Source organism: Giraffa tippelskirchi, chromosome 7 (assembly GCF_054371585.1).
Source record: "Giraffa tippelskirchi isolate mGirTip1 chromosome 7, T2T-mGirTip1v1.2.pri, whole genome shotgun sequence".
Classification (NCBI taxonomy): domain Eukaryota; kingdom Metazoa; phylum Chordata; class Mammalia; order Artiodactyla; family Giraffidae; genus Giraffa; species Giraffa tippelskirchi.
Genome location: NC_137281.1, coordinates 125302468 through 125328036, shown reverse-complemented (window position 1 = coordinate 125328036; position 25569 = coordinate 125302468). Strand labels below are relative to the sequence as shown.

Genomic DNA, 25569 nt, shown 5'->3' with positions numbered 1-25569 from the left:
GGAAATGACAAATTTGACAACTGGATCACATGGATTTATGGTAAGGAAGATTAATCCTATTTATAGCCTATAGTTTCTGGTTATATTTGATACTCAGAAAATAAAAAGGCAATTGGTTTATCATAGCTATCACAGTTTAAAGGATAACCCTCTAAACTTGCAGAGTGTTATCCCCAAACTAGCACCTTAACTTAGTATTAAAAGAGCCACTGTAAAATTTTGTCAGGCCTGCAGCTTCCTGGTGATATGGTAGGTACATACCCATCTTTTATAATGTACTTATTGTTCCATCTTCTTTGATATAAAAATGGGTCCTTTTTTCTGAAACTATCTTGTATAAGATTCCTTATGAATAAATTAGAACTATATGAGCCCTCAGATAGTTGTTACTGACAGAAGTGCTGTGACCTGGGGATACAAACTCAACCAGAATACATAATATTCCAATTATAATAGATTACTGCAGTCTCCAGAGTTGAAAGGTTCATATGTAATCAACCTTCCAATCAAGTAGATAACTTGTTCTCCCTAAAAGATGGCATTTTGAGAGTTCTACATACGTTTTACTGCTTACAAGTTGGATATTCAATGGTGATAATATCTGTGTTAGCCTTGATGAGAGGGAGTCCATGTACAACCTTTATCCTTACCACCTTAACTATTTCATTCATCATCCCATTGTACTAGCACTGGGCTAGGTAGCCTAAGACAGAGGTTGACTGACCTTTACTTGGTGGGTCACTCTTTTTATCTGGTTTTTCAGTGCCTCCTCTGCATTATCTGGAAGCCATTAACCAAAGAATTCCTCACACTCTACTTACTCCTTTTGGTCCTTTCACATCCTTGTTCCCTGGAATTCCTTGTCTCTGATCCTCTGATCTTTTTGTTTCTAGACCCTAACCATGTAGCTATGCCATTTTTATCTTCTGCCCAAAAGTCCATGTAGTTTCTCTACCCAAGAACTTTCTGTCTTGGTTCTATCCAAGAGTCCTTAGCTCTTACAACTTACCCCCTTCGCATAAAGTGAAAAACAAGTCCAGTACTTGAGTTTCTGCCCATAAGCATTTCCCTTCACAACTGTTTTGAAGAAATAGTTTTGAATGAAACTGCAGTATAGCAGTTGTCAAGTTTAAACTAGGACTGATATATAGTGCCAAACCATCTGTAGTTTGTCTAGGTTTTTTCTTTGTATGTCAGCTGGCCATAAGGAAACTCCAATGAGACCATAAGTGTGAACTGATGGAAGATACCTATGCAACAGTGGGGTTTGGGTTACATCTTTGTGTAACTAAGTTGTTTCCTTGGGACTCCAAATGTCCTGTTGTCATCATACAGTAAAGATTGTTTTTGCTCTAAATCAATCTTAAGGCGGTGGACTTGACAACACTCAGCTTATAATAAATAACTCTGGTGGATGGACCCTCAGTGCTTGCTTGGGGCTCCACTCAAAACTGGTAGCCTTCTATTTCATTTGACAGGGTTTGGAAGATCATTTCCATGTGTGGTATATACTCTTAAGAGTCCTAAAAATGTATGCTTCTTTTTTAGTGTACGAGTTGCAATAAGTTGTCCTTTTTTATTGAAAACGTTCTGTGTGCTCCAGATCTTTGGACCTTGTGTTAACTAAGGTCCTACTAGAAGCGAACCCTGAGACTGGATTAGGTGTGCAAGAGATTTATGGGAGGGAGGGTACTAGTGGAAGGTAAAGAGGAATAAACTGGAGTGGGCAGTGCAGGGCTTCTGAACATGATCCAAGTCTGACATCTGTGATAAGAGAAGGGAAATTAAGGAGGACTGGGAAGGAAAACAGACTGAACACAGTTCTAAGAAAATTGTGGTCAGGCTTATATCAGTCATGGGCTTCCCTCACAGCTCAGTTGGTGAAGAATCTGCTTGCAGTGCAGGAGACCCGGGTTTGATTCCTGGGTCAGGAAGCTCCCCTGGAGAAGGAAATGGCAACCTACTCCAGTATTCTTGCCTGGAGAATCCCGTGGTCAGAGGAGTCCATGGGGTGGCAAGGGTTGGACATGACTTACAGATTAAACCAGTCAATACTTATATAAGTAATGGGTCAAAATTACCCATGTGAGCAGTCAGCCCACATACCACAGAAATGGGTCAGCATTTATACATTCGAGTGCTCAGTTACTGACCGGGGGAAACATGGTACTGCACAACAGTAGTGGTGGTTCCCAGGGGTGGCAAGCTGAGATTTTCAGGCAGTTTATACTCTCTGAAGTCAGTTCTCTTAAAGGAGATCTAAGGGCCTCCCTGGTGGTCCACAGCTCAAGACTTCACTTTCCAGTACAGGGAGTTTGATCCATGGTTGAGGAGCCAAGATCCCATATGCTCATGGCCAAACAAAAACAAAACATTAAGAGAAGCAATATGGTAACAAACTCAATAAATACTTAAAAAATGGTCCACATCAAAAAAAAAGGTGTGTGGAGGGGAGATCTGAAAGGTACATTCATGACTGCCACAAGATCTCTAAAATCTTCAGCAATCTCCCTGACTCTTGGGAATTACCTCCTATCTTCTTACATACACATGTCTTACCAGGCCACCTAGAACCATGCCACTTTCATGATCAGTAGGTCTAATTTTAACATGTTTTCATTATAATGGACTAGTGTAATGGCCTACAGGATACTGAGATGATCTAGGTAGGTGCTGTACTGTCTTATGGCAGATAGGAGGAGGGCTAGCAGAACCATATAGCAAGATGGTGAAAATATATGGCCACGTTTCCCAGGTGAGTGCAAACTGTTTTTTGATTCTCCTTTATGGTGACTATTGAAATGAACACATTAAAGAAATCAATAGCTACTACAAATCAGAGGCTGTGTTCATCTGTTCTAGCAAAGATATGATCTTCAGCACAGCATCTATGATTGGGGCTACCATTTGTTAAGTTTACTGCAGCCTATCACCATCTGCCATATCCATCTGGTTTTTTGCAGGGCCATACTAGTGAATTAAACAGAAATAGGTTGGAAACAATCGTTCCTTATCCTTTAAATCTTTAATTTTCTGAAGTTCCAGCTGGGTTATGATATCACTTACAATTTAGTATCTTGGCTAGGGGAGTACAGTTTCAATTGCTTCAATTTTGCCTTTTCTATTATAAAGGCTCTTACTCCATAGGTTGGAAAATGAAGATGAGAGTTTTTTTTAGCTGCTAAGTTTATTTATTCCATTCAAGGACTAGTGAAGTGAACACAGAGTAGATGGAAGACCTCATGGACCCTCTGTGAGATACTTATATGTATTTGGTCTATAGGACTCATGATCTCCATTCTGTAACACCCTAATGGGGACAAAGTTGGCATTTTTGTACCTTTGGTATTCCTGTCATCTCAGATCCTGTATTCAATAGCCCACAAAAGCTCTGAGTACTCCTCTTTCTCCAGTATATAAGCTACCTGAATTAATGTAGACCTTTTTGAGGAAGTACTGGGGGCATACTTGTACATACTTGCAGTTGGACTGTACAGTCCTTCCTCGGAAGTGTCTGACCTGTCCTTCAGTACGGAATCTGGGAAATGGCTCAAGTCAGGAAACTGGCTGAGGGTTTGTGATTTTACATCAAAGCACTGACAGCAGTCTTCTGCTTTCTATCTTAAAAATCTTTTTTAAAATTCCATAATAAAGAATTTTATTGTCTTATTATATATTTCCCTCATACAAATACTATGGTCTCTTAGCTACAATGAGGAATTCAGTGAATCAAGGCCAGCAACGGGTTGCCATTCCGCTCATGTTGACCGTTTGATAATTATCGTCGCTGTTCCTCTGATTAGTATGTGTCACCATTTGGACTCTGCTATTGTGGAATTCTGTCATCTCTATTGACGCTAAAGAGTCCAGTTCAATAATGATGTCTTCTGTCCTCCACTATGGTCTACAGAGAGCTTGTTAGTATTTTTATTATTAAAATATAGTTGAATTACAATTTTATATTAGTTTTAGATGTACAGCATAGTGATTCAGTATTTTTGTAGATTATACTCCATTATAAGGTATTGGCTATAATCTCTTGTGCCATATAATATACCCCTATTGCTTACTTGTTTTATGCATATCTCTTTATATTAATATCTGTCAGTTCCATATCCCTAATTTATTCCTCTCCCTTTTAGTAACCACAAACTTGTTCTCTATATTGTGAATCTGTTTCTGTTTTACATATATATATATTCATTTGTATTATTTTTTATATACCACATATTAATTGATATCATATACTATTTGTCTTTGTCTGACAACTCGTTAAGCGTAATATTCTCTATTATGGTCTATTAACATTGTTCCATATGGCAGAATTATTGTGGCTGAGTAATATTTCATTGTGTATCTGTACCACACTTTATTAATTCAGTTATCTGTTGATGAGCACTTGGGTTATTTCCATCACTTGGCTACTGTAAATAGTGTTGCTATGAACATTGGGGTGCTTATATCTTTTTAAATTAATGTTTTCAATTTTCAAGATATACACTGGGAGTGGAATTGCTAAATCATATGGTAGTTTTATTTTTAGTTTTTTGAGGAATATTCATACTATTTTCCATAGTGGCTGTGCCAATTTACATTCCCATGAACAGTGTATTGTTTCCTCCAGTTTTATGGCTTCAGGTATTTAAAATATTTTGAGTTTATTCCTGCGTATTGTATGAGGAAATGTTCTAATCTAACAGTTTTACATGTGGCTGCCAAGTTTTTCCAACACTATTTGTTGAAGAAACTGTCTTTTCTCCATTGTATATTCTTGCCTACTTTATCAAGGTATATTTGATCATAGGTACATGCGTTTATTTCTGGGCTCTCTATTCTGTTCCATTTATCTATATGTCTGTTTTTCTGCCAGTATTATACTGTCTTGCTTACTGTGTCTTTCAATATAGTTTGAAATCAGGGAGGGTAATACCTGCAACTTTGGTCTTTTACTCAAGATTTCTATGGCTATGCTTGGTCTTTTGTATTTCCATATGAATTTTAAGATTATTTGTCCTAGTTCTGTGAAAAATGTTGTTAAAGATTTTGATAGGGATTATGTTAACTCTGTAGATTGTTTTGGATAGTATGAACATTTTAATAATACTAATTCTTCTAATCCAAGCCACTAGATATCTTTCCATTGCTTTGCCCTGAAGTAACTATCCGATAGGCAGCACGTTAAAGGGTCTTATTTTCTCCAATCAACCATGCTATGTGATTGACTGGATATTTGGTCTATTAACATTTAAAGTAATCAGTGAGAGATATGTTGTTCAGTTGCTAAGCTGTGTATGACACTTTGTGACCTCATGACCTGCAGCACACCAGGCTTCCCTGTCCTTCACAATCTCCTAGTGTTTGCTCAAACTCATGTCCATCGAGTCAGTGATAACATCCAACCATCTCATCCTATGTCACCCCCTTCTCCTCCTGCCTTCAATCTTTCCCAACATCAGGGTCTTTTCCAGTGAGTTGGCTCTTTGCATCAGGTGGCCAAAGTATTGGAGCTTTAGCATCAGTCCTTCCAATGAATATTCAGGGTTGATTTCCTTTAGGATTGACTGGTTTGATCGCCTTGCTGTCCAAGGGACTCTTCAAGAATCTTCTCCAACACCACAGTTCAAAGGCATCAGTTCTTCAGTACTCAGCCTTATGGTCCAATTCACATCTGTACATGGCTACTGGAAAAACCATAGCTTTGACTAGACAGACCTTTGTCAGCAAAGTGATGCCTCTGCTTTTTAATATTCTGTCCAGGTTTGTCATAGCTTTTCTTCCAAGGAGCAAACATCCTTTAATTTCGTGGCTACAGTCACCATCCACAGTGATTTTGGAGCCCCCAAAATAAAATCTATCAGTGTTTCCACTTTTTCCCCATCTATTTGCCATGAAGGGATGGGACTGGATGCCATGATCTTCATTTTTGGAATGTTGAGTTTTAGGCCAGTTTTTTTACTCTCCTCTCACCTTCACCAAGAGGTTCTTGAGTTCCTCTTCACTTTCTGCCATAAGGGTGGTGTCATCTGCATATCTGAGGTTATTGATATTTATCCTGACAGTCTTGATTCCTGCTTGGAGTCATCCAGCCTGGCATTTTGCATGATATACTCTGCATATAAGTTAAATAAGCAAGGTGACAATATACAGCCTTGTTCTACTCCTTTCCCATTGTTTAACCAGTCTGTTGCTGCATGATAGGTTCTAAACTGTTGCTTCTTGTTCTGCATACAGGTTTCTCAGGAGGCAGGTGAGGTGGGTTGGTATTTCCATCTCTTTCAGAGTTTTCCACAGTGTGTTGTGATCCACACAAATGCTTTAGCATAGTCAATGATGCAGAAGTAGATTTTTTTTTGAATTCCCTTGCTTTTTCTATGATCCAGCAGATGTTGGCAATTTGATCTCTGATTCCTTTATCTTTTCTAAATCCAGCTTGAACATCTGAGATTTCTCAGTTCATGTACTACTGAAACCTAGTTTGAAGGATTTTGAGCATAATCTTGCTAGCATGTGAAATGAGTGTAATAGTACTGCAATTTGAGCATTCTTTGACATTGCCCTTATTTGGGATTAGAATGAAAATTGACCCTTTCTGGTCCTGTGGCCACTGCTGAGTTTTTCAATTTTGCTGGTATGTTGCATGCAGCACTTTAATAGCATCATCTTTTAGGATTTGAAATCGCTCAGCTGGAATTCCATCACCTCCGCAAGCTTTGTTCCTAGTAATGCTTTCTAAGGCCCACTTGACTTCACTCTCCAGGATGTCTGGTTCTAGGTGAGTAATTACACCATCATGGTTATCTGAGTCATTAAGACCTTTTTTGTACAGTTCTGTGTATTCTTGCTGCCTCTTCTTAATCTCTTCTGCTTCTGTTACATCCCTGCTATTTCTGTCCTTTATTGTGCCCATCTTTGCATGAAATGTTCCCTTGATATCTCCAATTTTCTTGAAGAGATCTCTAGCCTTTCACATTCTATTTTTTCCTCTATTTCTTGGCATTGTTCACTTGAGAAAGCTTTTTTATCTCCCCTTGCTATTCTTTGGTATTCTGCATTCTGATGAGTATCTCTTACCCTTTCTCCTTTGACTTTCATTTCTCTTTTCTTAGCTATTTGTAAGGCCTCCTCAGACAACCACTTTGTCTTGTTGCATTTCTTTTTCTTGAGCTTGGTTTTGGTCACCACCTCCTGTACCACATTATGAATCTCCATCCTTAGTTCTTCAGTCACTCTGTCAGATCTAATGCCTTGAATCTATTCATTACTGTATAATCATAATGGATTTGATTTAGGTCATACCTGAATGGCCTATTGGTTTTCCCTACTTCCTTCAATTTAAGCCTGAATTTTGCAATAAAGAGCTGATGATCTGAGCCACAGTCAGCTCCAGGTATTGTTTTTGCTGACTGTATGGAACTAGAGCGTCTCCTTCTTTGGCTGCAAAGAATATAATAAATCTGATTTTGGTATTGACCAACTGGTAATCTCCATGTGTAGAGTCATCTCTTGTGTTGTTAGAATTACTTATTGCCATTTTATTACTTCTTTTCCAGTTGTTTCTCTAGTTTTTTCTGTTTATTCTTTTTGTTTTTCATTTTGGTTTGATGATTTTCTTCTGTAGTATTCTTAGGTCCTTTGCTTTTTGACTTTTATGTATCTATTGTAGGTTCATGATTTGTGGTTACCATAGGATTCATATATGTTGACCAATTGCTATATATACTTAATATAAACTATATATATATACTTGATATAAACTAACAGTAACTTAAGTTCAAACTCTTACTAAAGGATACATTTTTTACTCCCATCCTCTACATTTTGTTTTTGATTTCTTATTTTACTTCTTCACGTTTTTTCCTTAACTGTTTATTGTAGTTATAGTTGCTTTTACATTTTTGTCTTTCTTATTCAAGTGATCTTCAATCTTCAACATATATCTGCTTTTCCTTATGGAGTTTTCCCTACCCTATAGATACTTACATTTTTATATTTAGAAAAGACACTTCAACATTTTTTTAGGGTAGGTGTAGTATTGATGAACCCTTTCAGTTTTTGTTTATCTAAGAAGTTCTTTCTCTCTCCTATTCTAAATGATCATCTTGCTGGGTAGAGGACCCTATGGTGCAGGTTTGCCCTGTCAGTGTGTTCTATGTGTCATGTCACTCCCTCTGGCCTGCAAAGTTTATGCAGAGAAATCAGCTAACAGCCTTGTGGGGATTCCCTTTTACCTGACTCTTTGTTTTTCTTTTGCTGGCTTTAGAATTCTCTGTCTTTAACTTTTGCCATTTTCATTATTATATGTCTTGGTGTGCATCTGTTCGGGTTCTTCTGGTTTGGAACCCTCTGTGCTTCTTGTAACTGGGTGTCTGTTTACTTCTTTGGGGCTTCCCTGGTGGCTCAGAGGGTAAAGTGTCTGCCTGAAAGGCAGGAGACCTCGGTTCGATCCCTGGGTTGGGAAGAACCCTGGAGAAGGAAATGGCAACCCACTCCAGTATTCTTGCCTGGAGAATCCCGTGGATGGAGGAGCCTGATAGGCTACAGTCCATGGGGTCGCAAAGAGTCGGACACGACTGAGCGATTTCACTTTCACTTCTTTAGGTTTGGGAAGTTTTCAGACATAATTTATTCGAATATATTTTCACTCCCCTTCTCTTTCTCTCTTCCCTGTCCAGAACCTCTATAATGCACACGTTGGTGCATTTAATGTTGTCCCAGGTGTCCCATATATTTCTTTAAAAAATTTCTTTCTGTCTGCTGTTCTGATAGGTGATTTGCATAATTTCATCTTCCAGATTACCTGTGTGTTCCTCTGTGTCTTAGTCTGCTATGTATTCCTTATAGTGTTTTCTAATTCAGATATTGAATTATCTATCTTTGATTGGGTCTTTTTAATATTTTCTAGTTCCTTGCTAAAATGATCTGTGTTTTTATCAATCCCCTTTTCTAATTCAGTTAGCATTTTTATTACCAATGTTTTAAATTGTTTATCTGGTAAATTGTTTCATTATTTATTTTTTTCAGGGGTTTTCTCTTGTTCTTTCAATTGATATTAGTTCTGGTTTTATGGGTTTTTTTTTTTTTTCATTTTAATTAACTTTCTCTGCTTCTATGTGCTTAGGTGAAACATTCACCCATTACGGTCTTGAAGGTGTGTTCTTATGTGGGAATGTCACTGTGCAGACTGTGTGCCACCAATGCCTTTGAGGGGAGGGTGGATTTAATGTTGATGCCAGTCACTTCTTTCCTTATGGTGTGCTGGCAGCTGTTACCTTGTTTGTGGATGTGGGTTGGAGATAGAGAAGCTAAAACCTGGGCACAGTGTGAGGTGGGAGTTCCTCTCTGCTCAGTGGCTATCACCACTCTGTCAGGGGTAGGGTCTACTCCCAGTTTGCTGGAGCACAAGCCCAGAGGGTCAAGGCTTTAGCTGCTTCTTTTCCCTTTAAGAGTTTTTTTTTTCCCCCACACAAGGACCTTTGCCCCACAGTAGGGGAGTGCTGAAGCATTTTTTTTTTTTTTTTTTTAAGTAGTGAGCATAGTGGCATTGTTTTACATCTTTTGGACATGTGACTAAATAGCATCCAAAATTTCATGCTTTTGGATTCAATCTGTAGTAACATGTTTTGGTATGAATGTGTACAGAAAATCCAGCTTCAAAAAAATATGTATTTGGAAAAGGGAGGGAGATTATAATAGCCCTTTTGGATATTTGTGAATTCTTTTTAGTACTACACTAAAATTTGACAAGTAGTGGTTTCTTAAAACATAGTTGTGATATGGAATATGAAATAATTTCCATGAACTTTGCATCCTATTACATTAAAATCCATTAGCTCTTTGCACAGCAAAGGAAACTATAAGCATGATGAAAAGACAACCCTCAGAATGGGAGAAAATAACAGCAAATGGAACAACTGACAAAGATTAATTTCCAAAATATACAAGCAGCTCATACAACTCGATACCAGAAAAACAAAAACCCAATCGAAAAGTGCGAAAAAGACCTAAACAGAGATTTCTGCAAAGAAGATATACAGATGGCTAACCAACACATGAAAAGATGCTCAATATAGCTCATTATTAGAGAAATGCAAATCAAAACTACAATGAGATATCACCTCACACCAGTCAGAATGGCCATCATCAAAAAGTCTACAAACAATGAAAGCTGGAGAGGGTGTGGAAAAAAGGGAACCCTCCTGCACTGTTGGTGGTAATGTAAATTGCTACAGCCACTACGGAAGACGGTCTGGAGATTCCTTAAAAACCTAGGAATAAAACCACCATATGACCCAGCAATCCCACTCCTAGGCATATACCCTGAGGAAACCAAAATTGAAAAAGACACATGTACCCCAATTTTCACTGCAACATTATTTACTATAGCTAGGACATGGAAGCAATCTAGGTGTCCATTGACAGATAAATGGATAAAGAATTTGTGGTACATATGTGAAAGTGAAAGTTGCTCAGTTGTGTCTGACTCTTTGCAACCCCATGGACTGTGCAGTCATACACAATGGACTATTACTCAGCCATAAAAAGGAATGCATTTGAGTCAGTTCTAATGAGGTGAATGAACCTAGAGCCTATTATACAGAGTGAAATAAGTCAGAAAGAGAAAGATAAATATTGTATACTAACACATATATATGGAATCTTGAAAGATGGTACTGAAGAATTTATTTGCACGGCAGCAATGGAGAAACAGACATAGAGAACAGACTTACGGACACAGGTAGAGGAGAGGAGAGGGTAAGATGTTTGGAGAGAGTAACATGGAAACTTACATTACCATATGTAAAATAGATAGCCAATGGGAATTTGCTGTATGTCTCAGAGAACTTAAACAGGGGCTCTGTATCAACCTAGAGGGGTAGGATGGGAAGGGAGATGGCAGGGAGGTTCAAGAGGGAGGGGACATATGTATGTACACCTATGGCTGATTCATGTTGAGGTTTGACAGAAAACAACAAAATTCTGTAAAGCAATTATCCTACAATTAAAAAAGAAAGAAAGAAAGAAAAATAAATAAAATCCATTAGCTCACTGTGAACTTTTAAATAAATCTTTGTCATGCATGATCTTGAAACATCATACATCGATGCATTTACAAAATATTAGCTCACTGTCTTAAGCAGATCTTCTAAATTTTTATTCATTTAATTATACAATATTAAAAATATCATGTTCTTTTTTTTAAATCACATTTTTTAATGAGAACGCTGATCTCAGAAAGTCTTGAGGTTGAGAAGTGTTCAAGCTCAGTATAAAATATATAATTTTCCCACTATTCTAACTTTTACTTTAAACTTAAATTGTCATCATTGGCAACAAATACTTTATTTTCTTTGAAATGGCAGGGTTACTTTGTTAATTTGCGAAAAAGACTGCCAAATAACCAAGTTTGAATAACCATCTTTTGCTTGTTGGTTGTTATTTCAAGGAAAAATCCTGTTCCCTTAAAGAGGCTTGTTCAGCTTTCAAGTAAAATAATTGCAGAAGTGCTTTTCCTTGGTATAATGATCATACTTTAGTATGCAGCAAAAGCTTTATTCATACTTAATGTTTTGTTACATAGAGTATTAAAAATACACTTACTCTAGTATAAAGATATTTAAGATTAATAATATAATAATTTTGACTGCTTCCTCAAGAGCATCTGTTAGAAAACTGACTTTTAAAATTGGCAGTGGAGAATTCTAGTACAGTTTGGTGTCAATGCCTTGATTTTTGCGAAAACACCTGAATTTGATACACTATTGCTTTGGCACTAACAGTGTAAATGTCAACAAACAGATTATTCAAAATTAATCTTAGAATTATTATGAAACTAATTTAACCTTGTAAACTCTCTGAAAGGGTCCCTAGGATCCCTACAGCGTTATAGACTACCTATAGACTACCAGTTATAGACTACCCTTTGAGCACTGCTACTGTGGAAGCATCATTTCCAAGCTGCAAGGTATCGTTCCAGCAGTGTATCAGGACAGGCTCCAAGTCTAAATACAATCGATGAGGGGAGACATTGAATTGTTTTGTATTAAGGAGAACAAGCTCATCTTGTGAATCATCACCTTTTCATGGTTTCTAAGCAATTTACATCTGATCTACTCTCACAAAGAGCTAGGGGGTTCTTTTGCTGGCCCATAGGGTTTAGAGCTGTCTAGGAGCTCGGATCTCCACCCCAGAATTCATGGTTCCATCTCCTCTTTTATCAGGACACTACTTTTAGCATAGGAGATTTGTCATGCCTATTTATTCAGCTCCTTCCTAACTCTTGCCATCTGTACAATCTAATATTAATCCTGATTTTCAGTACATCCCACCCTCTAACTGCAGGAGATGAGGGTCTCTTTAAATATTCAACAGAGGCCATGTGCCTGTCACAACAATCCCTAAGTTAATATTTGAGTGACATGAACTTCTCCTTTTTCATGTTTCCTAGATAGTTAACAAAGCCTAGCCAACTTCACTACCTGATCAACATTTCCCCCATAAATTTCAAATGCTGGGGCTATATACGAAGCAATCTTTTCCCTTCACCTGTGTTTCTTCCCAAGAAGTCACAGGTAGGAGTCTTAAAGTGTGATGCTGCAGCACACCAGTGATCATCACCACTTTACTTATTACTGGTAACAGACTTCCTGCCATAGGACTAGCAAGTGACCTAGTTTTAGATCTTTTCCTGAGGGTCTGCTTTGTATGACAGTTTGGGTTATAGCCAAAACCAAACCTAAATCAAGAATTTGGAAATATTATTTCTCTGAGAGATGACTCCGGAAATAAATCAGTAAGTGAGGAAATGCAACAGGGAAGGGGGAACAAAGCCAATTCAATTCAGGTCATGTCCGACTCTTTGCGACCCCATGAAATGCAGCACGCCAGGCTTCCCTGTCCATCACCAACTCCCAGAGTTTACTGAAACTCATGTCCATTGAGTCGGTGATGCCATCCAACCATCTCATCCTCTGTCGTCTCCTTCTCCTCCTGCCTTCAATCTTTCCCAGCATCAGGGTCTTTTCAAATGAGTCAGTTCTTCACATCAGGGGGCCAAAGTATTGGAGTTTCAGCTTCAGCATCAGTCCTTCCAATGAATATTCAGGACTGATTTCCTTTAGGATGGACTGGTTGGATCTCCTTGAAGTCCAAGCAACTCTCAAGAGTCTTCTCCAACATCACAGTTCAAAATCATCAGCTCTTTGGAACTCAGCTTTTTTTATAGTCCAACTCTCACATCCATACATCACTACCGGAAAAACAACAGCTTTGACTAGGCGGACTTTTGTTGGCAAAGTATATAAATAAGTGGTCATCACTTTTGGAAACTAGGGCTCAAGTCTACTGAGAACTCCCTCAGAGATGGTGTGAAAAATAGCTCACCACCATCCCCTTTAGGGGTCAGCAAATTACTTCTAGTTAATCTGCTCCCTCATTTGTTGAGGGTCATTGGGGGGAGGGGGGACATTGACGCTCTGTCTGTTTCAGCCAGCCCTATCTTGGGCCAAACCTGCTTCAGCCACCACAGCAGCTGTAACTTAAAGAAAGCCCCAAGAAGGCCCTCCTGACAGGTAGATGTTTGAGGTAGGAAGCCAGTGTAGGACTCTTAGTGAGCTCTGAGTTAGGTTGAAAAATAAAGGTGGGCTCTGATTATATCTGTCAGAAATCCCTACCTCACATCCACTCAGAAACCAGACTCAGGACAACTAAAGGCTTAAGTGTGAAAGGAAAACAATAATAAAACTTTTAGAAGGCAATCTTGCACTTGTTAGACCTTTAGTAGATAAAGATTTGTTTTAAAAGATATGAAAAGCACAAACTATAAAAGGAAAACATCAACAATTTCTCTTGCTAAAAAAGACCATTTAGAGACTGAATAAAAATGATATAAACTTGAAGATATTTATAATACATATAAACAACCAATAATTATAGTATGTAAACACTGTGAGTTGAAAAGAAACCCCAGTACATGGCACAGAAAAATAAATATAGACCAATGGAATAAGATAGAAAGCCCAGAAATAAACCCACACACCTATGGGCACTTTATCTTTGGCAAAAGAGGCAAAATATACAAATGGAGAAAAGACAGCCTCTTCAATAAGTGGTGCTGGGAAAACTGGACAGCTATGTGTAAAAGAACGAAAATAGAACACTTCCTAATACCATATACAAAAATAAATTCAAAATGGATTAAAGACTTAGATGTAAGCCTAGAAATTATAAAGCTCTTAGAGGAAAACATAGGCAGTACACACCTTGACATAAATCACAGCAAGATCCTCTTTGACCCACCTCCTACAGCAATGAAAACAAAAACAAAAATAAACAAATATGACCTGATTATACTTAAAACTTCTGCACAGCAAAGGAAACAACAAACAAGATTAAAAGACAACTCTCAGAATGGCAGAAAATAATTGCAAACAAAGCAACTGGCAAAGGATTAATTTCCAAAATATATAAGAAGTTCATACAGCTGAATATCAGAAAAGCAACAGCCCAATCAAAAAATGAGTAGAAGACCTAAACAGACATTTCTCCAAAGAAGACATACAGATGGCCAATGAACACATGAAAAGATGCTCAACATCACTCATTATTAGAGAAATGCAAATCAAAACTACAATGAGGTATCACCTCACACCAATCAGAATGTTTTTGTTATTCAGTCACTCAGTTGTGTCTCACTCTTTGTGACCCCATGGAGTGCAACACAACAGGCTTCCCTGTCCTTCAAGATCTCCTGGAATTTTCTCAAACTCATGTCCACTGGGAGACGGCGATGGCACCCCACTCCAGTATTCTTGCCTGGAAAATCCCATGAACGGAGGAGCCTGGTAGGCTGCAGTCCATAGGGTCGTGAAGAGTCAGACACGACAGGGCGACTTCACTTTCACTTTTCACTTTCATGAATTGGAGAAGGAAATGGCAACCCACTCCAGTGTTCTTGCCTGGAGAATCCCAGGGATGGGGATCCTGGTGGACTGCCGTCTATGGGGTCGCACAGAGTCGGACACGACTGAAGTGACTTAGCAGCAGCAGCAGCAGAATGTCCACTGAATCAATGATGCCATTCAACCATCTCATCCACTATCATCCCCTTCACAATGCCATAATCATAAAATAAAACCAAAAAAACGCTACAACAATAAATGCTGGAGAGAATGTGGAGAAAAGGGAACCATCTTCAACTGTTGGTGGGAATGTAAACTGGTATAGCCATTATGGAGAACAGCATGGAGATTTCTTAACAAAATAGGAGTAAAACTACCATATGACCTAGCAATCCCACTATTGGGCATATACCCTAATGAAACCATAATTCCCTAAGACACATGCACCCTAATGTTCATTGCAGCTATAGGGACATTGAAGCAACCTATATGTCCACATTGGAGCAGCCTATATGTCCACTGACAGATGAATGAATAAAGAAGATATGGTACATATAAGCAATGGAATATTACTCAGCCATAAAAAGGAACAAATTTGAGTCAGTTGTAGTGAGGTGGATGAACCTAGAGCCTCTTACACAGAAATAAGTAAGTCAGAAAGAGAAAAAACAAATATCTTAATACATATATATGGAATCTAGAAAAACAGTTCTAATGAACCTATTTACAGAGAAGAAATGTAGATGCAGATGTAGAGAAGGGACTGGTAGACACAGCAGGGGTCAGAGAGGGTAGCACAAATTGAGAAAGTATCACTGACATACATACACTATCATGTGTAAAATAAATTACTAGTGGGAATCTGCTGTATCATACAGGGAGCCCGACTCAGAGCTCTGTGATGACCTAGAGGGGTGGAATGTGGGGGTAGGGATGCTCAAGAGGGAGAGGATATATGTAATTATGACTGATTCACGTTGATGAACAACTGAGACTACAACATTGAAAAATAATTAACCTCCAATTAAAAAAAAAAAAAGACAAAAAAAGAAAAAGAAATCCCAGTAGAAAAATGAGGAGGAGGGGAATCAATGAGAAGGAACTTCACATATGATGCATCAAAAATGATCCATAAACATTTGAAAATATTCAATCCATTATTAACAAGAGAAATGACAAGTTAAACCACAAAATAAGCAAAAGTTTAACTGTCAGAATGTATCAGGTTTTGGCAAGGATGCAGAACTCTGATTCACTTTTGAAGGGTGTGAAAATTGTATAATTTCTGTGAAAAGTGGATTGGCATTTCATAGCAGAATTGAACATGAATATTTCTTACACTCTATCAATATCACTTATCAGTTCAGTTCAGTTCAGTCGCTCAGTTGTGTCCGACTCTTTGCGACCCCATGAATTGCAGCACGCCAGGCCGCTCTGTCCATCACCAACTCCCGGAGTCTACCTAAACCCATGTCCATCGAGTTGGTGATGCCATCCAACCATCTCATCCTCTGTCGTCCCCTTCTCCTCCTGCCCCCAATCCTACCCAGCATTAGGGTCTTTTCCAATGAGTCAACACTTTGCATGAGGTGGCCAAAGTATTGGAGCTTCAGCTTCAACATCAGACCTTCCAATGAATACCCAGTATTGATCTCTTCTAGGATGGATTGATTGGATCTCCTTGCAGTCCAAGGGACTCTCAAGAGTCTTCTCCAACACCACAGTTCAAAAGCATCAATTCTTCGGCACTCAGCTTTCTTCACCGTCCAACTCTCACATCCATACATGACCACTGGAAAAACCATAGCCTTGACTAGACGGACTTTTGTTGGCAGAGTAATGTCTCTGCTTTTAAATATGCTATCTAGCTTGGCCATAACCTTCCTTCCAAGGAGTAAGTGTCTTTTAATTTCATGGCTGCAGTCACCATCAGCAGTGATTCTGGAGCCCCAAAAAATAAAGCCTGACACTGTTTCCACTGTTTCCCCATCTATTTCCCATGAAGTGATGGGACCAGATGCCATGATCTTAGTTTTCTGAACATTGAGCTTTAAGCCAACTTTTTCACTCTCCTCTTTCACTTTCATCAAGAGGCTCTTTAGTTCTTCTTCACTCTCTGCCATAAGGGTGGTGTCATCCGCATATCTGAGGTTATTGATATTTCTCCCGGCAATCTTGATTCCAGCTGTGTTTCTTCCAGCCCAGCGTTTCTCATGATATACTCTGCATATAAGTTAAATAAGCAGGGTGACAATATACAGCCTTGGCGTACTCCTTTTCCTATTTGGAACCAGTCTGTTGTTCCATGTCCAGTTCTAACTGTTGCTTCCTGACCTGCATACAGGTTTCTCAAGAGACAGGTCAGATGATCTGGTATTCCCATCTCTTTCAGAATTTTCCACAGTTTATTGTGATCCACACAGTCAAAGGCTTTGGCATAGTCAATAAAGCAGAAATAGATGTTTCTCTGGAACTCTCTTGCTTTTTCGATGATCCAGCGGATATTGGCAATTTGATCTCTGGTTCCTCTGCCTTTTCTAAAACCAGCTTGAACATCTGGAAGTTCTTGGTTCACGTATTGCTGAAGCCTGGCTTGGAGAATTTTGAGCATTACTTTACTAGCATGTGAGATGAGTGCAATTGTGCGGTAGTTTGAGCATTCTTTGGCATTGCCTTTCTTTGGGATTGGAACGAAAACTGACTTTTTCCAGTCCCGAGGCCACTGCTGAGTTTTCCCGATTTGCTGGCATATCGAGTGCAGCCTTTTCACAGCATCACCTTTGAGGATTTGAAATAGCTCAACTGGAATTCCATCACCTCCACTAGCTTTGTTCCTAGTGATGCTTTCTAAGGCCCACTTGACTTCACATTCCAGGATGTCTGGCTCTAGGTGAGTGATCACACCATCGTGATTATCTGGGTCGTGAAGATCTTTTTTGTACAGTTCTTCTGTGTATTCTTGCCACCTCTTCTTAATATCTTCTGCTTCGGTTAGGTCCATACCATTTCTGTCCTTTATCGAGCCTATCTTTGCATGAAATGTTCCTTTGGTATCTCTAATTTTCTTGAAGAGATCTCTAGTCTTTCCCAATCTGTTGTTTTCCTCTATTTCTTTGCACTGATCGCTGAGGAAGGCTTTCTTATCTCTCCTTGCTATTCTTTGGAACTCTGCATTCAGATGGGAATATCTTAAAAAGGCTGTATTCTCATGCACATCCTGGAGAATGAAATGTTCTTTAGGTGATATACTTATATACCTAAAGAACATTTCATTCTCCAGGATGTGCATGAGAATACAGCCTTTTTAAAAAATATTATAAAATTGTAAACAAAAAAAACTGCTGTCAGGAAAATGCTGAGTTCTTGTTCTTTCCTACTAGCTAGGTGATTTTGGATATTACATAATCTCACTAAACCTTAATTTCCTCATCAGTAAAATGAAAACAGTAGTAGCACTCCTAACTCATACACTTGTTATTAAAATTAAATAATACATGCAATATCCTTACACATGTGCTTTCTTGTTACTTGCCCAATAAATGTTAAAAAAATGAGTAATTCTTATTTTTATTACAGAATATCTCAAAAAGGGCTATATTTTAAAAGTAGGTTGTTGTACCACTTAGTTCCTAAGAGCTTGTTAAACAGCATTGTAATTTTCTTTCTTTCTCATCATCTGGCCTTAATAAAAGGGCTCACCATGGGGTTCTTGAGAGAATTAAGTGAGATAAGATAGATAACGCACTTAGAAAGACTTTTGTGCCTGATGGTACTGACACACAGTACTGTATAAGGTTATTCTCTTTGGTTCTAAATTCTATAAAATTTGAGGGTTAGTCTAATTTGTTACTTATTCTTTTTCTTGTTTTATCTCCTCACACGTATAATTTTGAATATTTTTATCTTAAAACACCAATGTTCTAAATATTTGGATTTTACTTGCTTCTTAAGACTTCTTTTCCAATATATATATTTTTTTATTTTGATTGATCTGGTTTAGATTTCCTCTAGTTAATTTAGTTTAACCCTATTGAATGCCCCTTTCATGATCTTGGGTATTATCATATTTTGCTCATTTCCTCCCAAGTTTATATATTGAACATGACCTTTTCCAAAACACTATGATTTTGATGCCTGTGTATGGTTTGTAAATCTAGAGAGGCCTCCTGTGTGACTTATAGGTCAGAAACCTGGGCTTGGTTCTAAAATATTAACTAGTACAAAATGCCTGTGTGCTCAGCTAATAAGTTATGTCTAACTCTTTGCTACTCCAGGGACTATAGCCTGCCAGGCTCCTCTGTCCATGGGATTTTTCCAGGCAAGAATACTGGAGTGGGTTGCCATTTCCTCCTCCAGGGGAAATTCCCAACTCAGGGACTGAACTTGCATCTCCTGCATTGAAAGGCAGGTTCTTTACCTCTGAGCCACCCGGGAAGCCCAGTGTAAAATAATATAACATAAACACAATAAAAATAAAATTTCTGAAGTTGTTCCAAATTGGGAAAGGAGTATGTATGTCAAGGCTGTATATTGTCACCCTGCTTATTTTACTTATATGCAGAATACATCATGAGAAATTCTGGACTCGATGAAGCACAATCTGGAATCAAGATTGCTGGGAGAAACATCAATAACCTCAGATATGCAGATGACACCACCCTTATGGCAGATAGTGAAGAAGAACTAAAGAGCCTCTTGATGAAAGTGAAAGAGGAGAGTGAAAAAGTTGGCTTAAAACTCAACATTCAAAAAATGAAGATCATGGCATCTGGTCCCATCACTTCACGGGAAATAGATGGGGAAACAGTGGAAACAGTGACAGACTTTTTTTGGGGAGGCTCCAAAATCATAGCAGATGGTAAGTACAGCCATGAAATTAAAAGACGCTTACTCCTTGGAAGCAAAGTTATGACCAACCTACACAGGTTGTTAAAAAGCAGAGACATTACTTTGCCAACAATGGTCCATCTAGTCAAGGCTATGGTTTTTCCAGTAGTCATATATGGATGTGAGAGTTGGACTATAAAGAAAGCTGAACGCTGAAGAATTGATGCTTTTGAACTGTGGTGTTGGAGAAGACTCTTGAGAGTCCCTTGGACAGCAAGGAGATCCTAAAGGAAAGTAGTCCATCCTAAAGTAAACCAGTCCTGAATATTCATTGGAAGGACTGATGCTGAAGCTGAAGCTCCAATACTTTGGCCACCTGATGCAAAGAACTGACTCATTTGAAAAGAAGCTGATGCTGGGAAAGATTGAAGGCAGCAGGAGAAGGGGACAACAGAGGATGAGATGGTTTGATGCCATCATCGACTTAATGGACATGAGTTGGAGTAAACTCCGCGAGTTGGTGACGGGCAGGGAGGCCTGGAGTGCTGCAGTCCATGGGGTCGCAAAGAGTCGGATAGGACTGAGTGACTGAACTGTAACAATTAAGTGAAATGTTAAATGTATCAGTTCCATTGGATAGCACATATGTCCAGGTTTCTTCCTCAGCAATTTAATTTTTGTGGCATTTCACTCCAGAAATGTTGGTCGTGTATATGTGATTTATTCAAAACTCACTTGAATATTTGGTAAAATGTTACTTTTACTATCATATTGTTGAACAAATGGAGTAAAACACATTTTCGTTCATTTATTCATTGAATGAACATTTAATGAACACCTGTTCTGTCCTGTACTAGAGGCTGAGGACACACAGGTGAATATAACAAGTGACCTGATTTTAAGTAACTCACCATTTAATGGGATATTTTTCATAAACACTTGTAATAAAGTGGGAGAAATGCTTTGATAGGCTACTTACAGGGTCATTTGGAGGCATTAATGAGGGGCAGTTCATGCAGCTAGGAAGAAGGTGGGATGGTCAAAAGAGGTAATGACTGAGTCTTCTTAAAAGATCAATATAAAAGTTGGGGAAGAGAGAGCTAGAGAGAGGAAAAGAGCATTGCTTGTAGATGAGATGGCATAAGCAGAGATTCAGAGAGAAAAAATGTGATTTTATCAAGGACTTTTCGGGAATCAGGTGCTACTGAGGCATAATGTGCAAGACAGAGGGAGGGGAGGAAGCCACTGAGAGCTGGCTCAGGCATTTCAAGTCCGTGTTAAAAATCTTGTAGTTTACCTTACAGGGCAGCACTAAATTATTATCAAATAGAGAAAAGCCCAGTCACAGCACCATCACTGGTGGAACACTCTGGCTGTAGAGTGGAGGATGGAAGAAGATAAAACCCAAGGCAGAGAGACCATTTAAGAGGCTATTACCATATGTAAAATTAGATAGCCAGTGGAAATTTCCTGTATGACTCAAGAAGCTCAAATCTGGGGCTCTGTGACAACCTAGAGGGGTGGGATGGGGGAGGGAGGCTCAATAGGGAGGGGGCATATGTATACCTATGGCTGAATCATTTGATGTATGGCAGAAACCAACACAATATTTTAATGCAGTTATCCTCCAATTAAAAATAAACACAATTTTTTAAAAGGGGCTGTTACATCCTTGATGGCAAAAGATGGCAAAAGACAAAAGGTATAGAGCTATTTGATGGTGAAATGTCAGCTTCCCTACAAGACCTTCTAGAACTAACACCCATAAAAGATGTCCTTTTCATTATAGGGGACTGGAATGCAAAAGTAGGAAGTCAAGAAACACCTGGCGTAACAGGCAAGTTTGGCCTTGGAGTACAGAATGAAGCAGGGCAAAGGCTAATAGAGTTTTGCTGCGAGAACGCACTGGTAATAACAAACACCCTATTCCAACAACACAAGAGAAGACTCTACACGTGGACATCACCAGATGGTCAACACAGAAATCAGATTGATTATATTCTTTGCAGCCAAAGATGGAGAAGCTCTATACAGTCAGCAAAAACAAGACCGGGAGCAGACTGTGGCTCAGATCATGAACTGCTTATTGCCAAATTCAGACTTAAATTGAAGAAAGTAGGGAAAACCACTAGACCATTCAGGTATGACCTAGATCAAATCCCTTATGAGTATACAGTGGAAGTGAGAAATAGATTTAAGGGACTAGACCTGATAGACAGAGTGCCTGATGAACTATGGACAGAGGTTTGTGACATTGTACAAGAGACAGGGATCAAGAAAATCCCCATGGAAAAGAAATGCAAAAAAGCAAAATGGCTGTCTGAGGAGGCCTTACAGATAGCTGGGAAGAGAAGAGAAGCGAAAAGCAAAGGAGAAAAGGAAAGATATTCCCATCTGAATGCAGAGTTCCAAAGAATAGCAAGGAGAGATAAGAAAGCCTTCCTCAGAGATCAGTGCAAAGAAATAGAGGAAAACAACAGATTGGGAAAGACTAGAGATCTCTTCAAGAAAATTAGAGATACCAAAGGAACATTTCATGCAAAGATAGGCTCGATAAAGGACAGAAATGGTATGGACCTAACCGAAGCAGAAGATATTAAGAAGAGGTGGCAAGAATACACAGAAGAACTGTACAAAAAAGATCTTCACGACCCAGATAATCACGATGGTGTGATCACTCACCTAGAGCCAGACATCCTGGAATGTGAAGTCAAGTGGGCCTTAGAAAGCATCACTAGGAACAAAGCTAGTGGAGGTGATGGAATTCCAGTTGAGCTATTTCAAATCCTCAAAGGTGATGCTGTGAAAAGGCTGCACTCGATATGCCAGCAAATCGGGAAAACTCAGCAGTGGCCTCGGGACTGGAAAAAGTCAGTTTTCGTTCCAATCCCAAAGAAAGGCAATGCCAAAGAATGCTCAAACTACCGCACAATTGCACTCATCTCACATGCTAGTAAAGTAATGCTCAAAATTCTCCAAGCCAGGCTTCAGCAATACGTGAACCAAGAACTTCCAGATGTTCAAGCTGGTTTTAGAAAAGGCACGGGGGACGACAGAGGATGAGATGATTGGATGGCATCACCGTCTCGATGAACATGGGTTTGGGTAGACTCCGGGAGTTGGTGACGGACAGAGAGGACTGGCGTGCTGCAGTTCATGGGGTCGCAAAGAGTCGGACACGACTGAGCGACTGAACTGAACTGTCAGCTTCCCAACCAGCCAGAAGGCAAAGGTACAGTCTCCAGAAGCTGAAGATGCCTACTTACTTTCTTGATAACCTTCTTCATGTTATATGCTACTTTTCAGAACAATATTGCAATCACTGCTTTAAATGAATAAATTCTAAAGATATCCTCCTCCTCCATCCATCCATTATACTGTAAAAAATTAAACAACTGCTTTATTATACAAGCATCGTGAACAGAGATCAGATGTAATTCATCCCACAAGCTGTCAGCTAATTAATGTATTTGTACCACAGATTCCTCAGCCTTTCACACAACCTTGGAGGAGTACTGGGGTTTTATTCCAGGAGAAAAACAAATCACTCTCTATTCTCCCCTTATTTAATTTATGCCACAGTGCCAGTGGTTTCAAGTTTCATATTTAACCTAGAAGTTAAATGTGCACCTTTAGAAAACTGCCTGCAGGTAAGAAGGAAATTAAATGTTAAAAAATCTTTAAAGCAGGATGAACTGATTTCTTCTCTCCCCCTCTATCCTGATTTCTGTCTTATCATTCTTATAGTTACTCTCTTTTCTCTCTGATCCTAACCTAGTGGGAACTGAGATACTGAGGGGAAATGTGTATTTTTTTCTAGTTTTACAGCATGGCAGGAGAAGTTTTAAGTGATAGATAAATGAGGGAAATACAAAACCTTAATGTGCAGAACTAATCTGCCAGAGTCTTGGCATACTGAGAAACTCACCAGGTCCTGTAATCCATTTTGATCTGAATAATAGCACATTCTCACCTAGAACTGTTAGTAGTAGAGAATCAGAACTCAGCTTATAGAGATTGTCATTGGATAACTCATTCTGCTGCCAGGCACTGAACATTTAAACCTCATTCAGGCAAATTTAGCATTTTTGATATTTAACAAACATCTACTATATATATATTGGGCACCTTCTGTATGTAGAATGCTATTATGTAATGAGAGTATACAAATTCTTTCAGTGTATTTTCCAGCCTTGTGCTCGACTCATGAGTCTTAAGGATTAGGGATCTTTAGCCAATTCATAAAATCTTCACCTATTCTCCTTGTCACCATTACCACAAAACTTCTGCTTCTGAATGTCCTTGGTCTTTTCTTATTTCTGATTTGTTTTACAGAAGAAAATCCTTGAGCTAACTTGTTTGACTTTGTTACTTTTTTCTGAATTGTATATAAGCTTTTTCTTGACTTTAATATTTTTATTGTTACTATATATACTCTTTGGGTTCATTTGAATATTTTTTATTATATGATCCCTAAAACTTAAATATAAATTTTCATTTGATTGACAACAGAAGAAATATCCCCAGAGTACACAGGTACAAGGTTAATTTTCTAAAAGTCTCTGGATAGTATATTTAATATTGGGCAATGCTTGCTCAACAAGTTCTATGGGTTTCACTAAGACCTCCAAGAAAATTTAGTATGGGGAAGAATCTGCTTCAGTTTCTCTCCTAGAACCTCAGCTCAACATGGCGGTACACCCAGAGAGGACAGGAATTTGACACTCATTCATTGATTGATTGACCTCTGCTTTATATATCCATATGCAAAGGTCAAGCAGGTAATCTGTTATCTTTAAAAATTTCACAAGATATTTCAACAGCAATAACCAATGGTAAGGTATTTTCTTCTTTTCCCAAAGCACTCTAAGACCTAATTATCCCTCCTCACATACATCTATACTTACTTCAGCTGTCCACATATGAGTCCCCAGGATCAGTCCTCTACCTCCTGCTGAGGATATCCATTAGATAAGCCCAAATAGATGCTATTGGGGACACAGAAGGAGCAGGGTGATGTAATTCAAATAGGCAGCCCTTGGGGACAGAAAGTATTTTGGAGAAGAGTGGAAATTGGATCAGGAAGGTCAAATGGAAGATACTTAACATACTCATCATCTAATTATTGAGTACACACAGAAATATACACATAAACACACACATTCAAAAACTTCAGGAAAAAATGGAAGCAAAGTCCAACAATTTCAAATTTGACACAATAAGATCATTTGGTTAGCAATTAATTTAGCTATATTCAAAGGCACTTGGTAAGCACTGCAAGTAGTACAGATATGTATAAAGGAAGGTAGCTTGTTTTGAAGATGCTTGCCGTCATGTCATAAAATCAGAAAGCATTTATTCTTGGAAAGAAAAATGTTAATAACAGGTAAAACTTGGACACTAAGATCCAGGCTGAAATGAAGATTGGAGCGCCTGTTATCAGTATTCTTCATATTTATTAGCACTAAGAATGTGCCTATGCAAATAGATGAAGCAAATGAGGAGATGACCACTTGGAGCGCTTGTGGCTCCTATGGAGAAAATTCTACTCATCCTTAATCTCTCTTTATTTTATCCCTCATTTAGTTCTTAAGTAGTGAGAAAAATAAAAAGATAGTTCCTGGGTTGTTAACATTTCTCCAAATCTTGGTGTTAATCTTGGTTTCATGACACCACAGGAAATAAAACTCAAGGGTAAAATGAATCTATGTATTTTGTTTGGAAGTTACCCTTGAAATGAAAAACCACCCCTCCAGTTCTTTGGTTTCAGACTCTCTGTACTGAGTACTAAGGAAAACAAAAAGTAACAACCTCTCACAAAAAAAGCACATTAATCACATCACTA

The 25569-nt window shown here is 38.6% G+C and overlaps 1 protein-coding gene across 1 annotated transcript; it reads left to right on the top strand.

Moving 5' to 3' along the window:
• Positions 1-23075, top strand: LOC145512226 (uncharacterized). The gene is made up of 3 exons (XM_081505852.1): positions 1-40; positions 19459-19755; positions 21514-23075. The coding sequence occupies exons 2-3, from the start codon at positions 19467-19469 to the stop codon at positions 22785-22787; spliced, it is 1563 nt and encodes a 520-aa protein (XP_081361978.1). The 5' UTR covers positions 1-40; positions 19459-19466; the 3' UTR covers positions 22788-23075.
• The last annotated feature ends 2494 nt before the right edge of the window (positions 23076-25569 follow it).

What these genes read in the sequence shown, in the direction of transcription:
- LOC145512226 (XM_081505852.1), top strand. Translation starts at nt 19,467, where the DNA reads ATGAGAAATTCTGGACTCGATGAAGCACAATCTGGAATCAAGATTGCT. An exon ending in CTCCAAAATCATAGCAGATG is followed by an intron (nt 19,756 to 21,513) that starts GTAAGTACAGCC and finishes TTTTCATTATAG; the next exon opens with GGGACTGGAATGCAAAAGTA.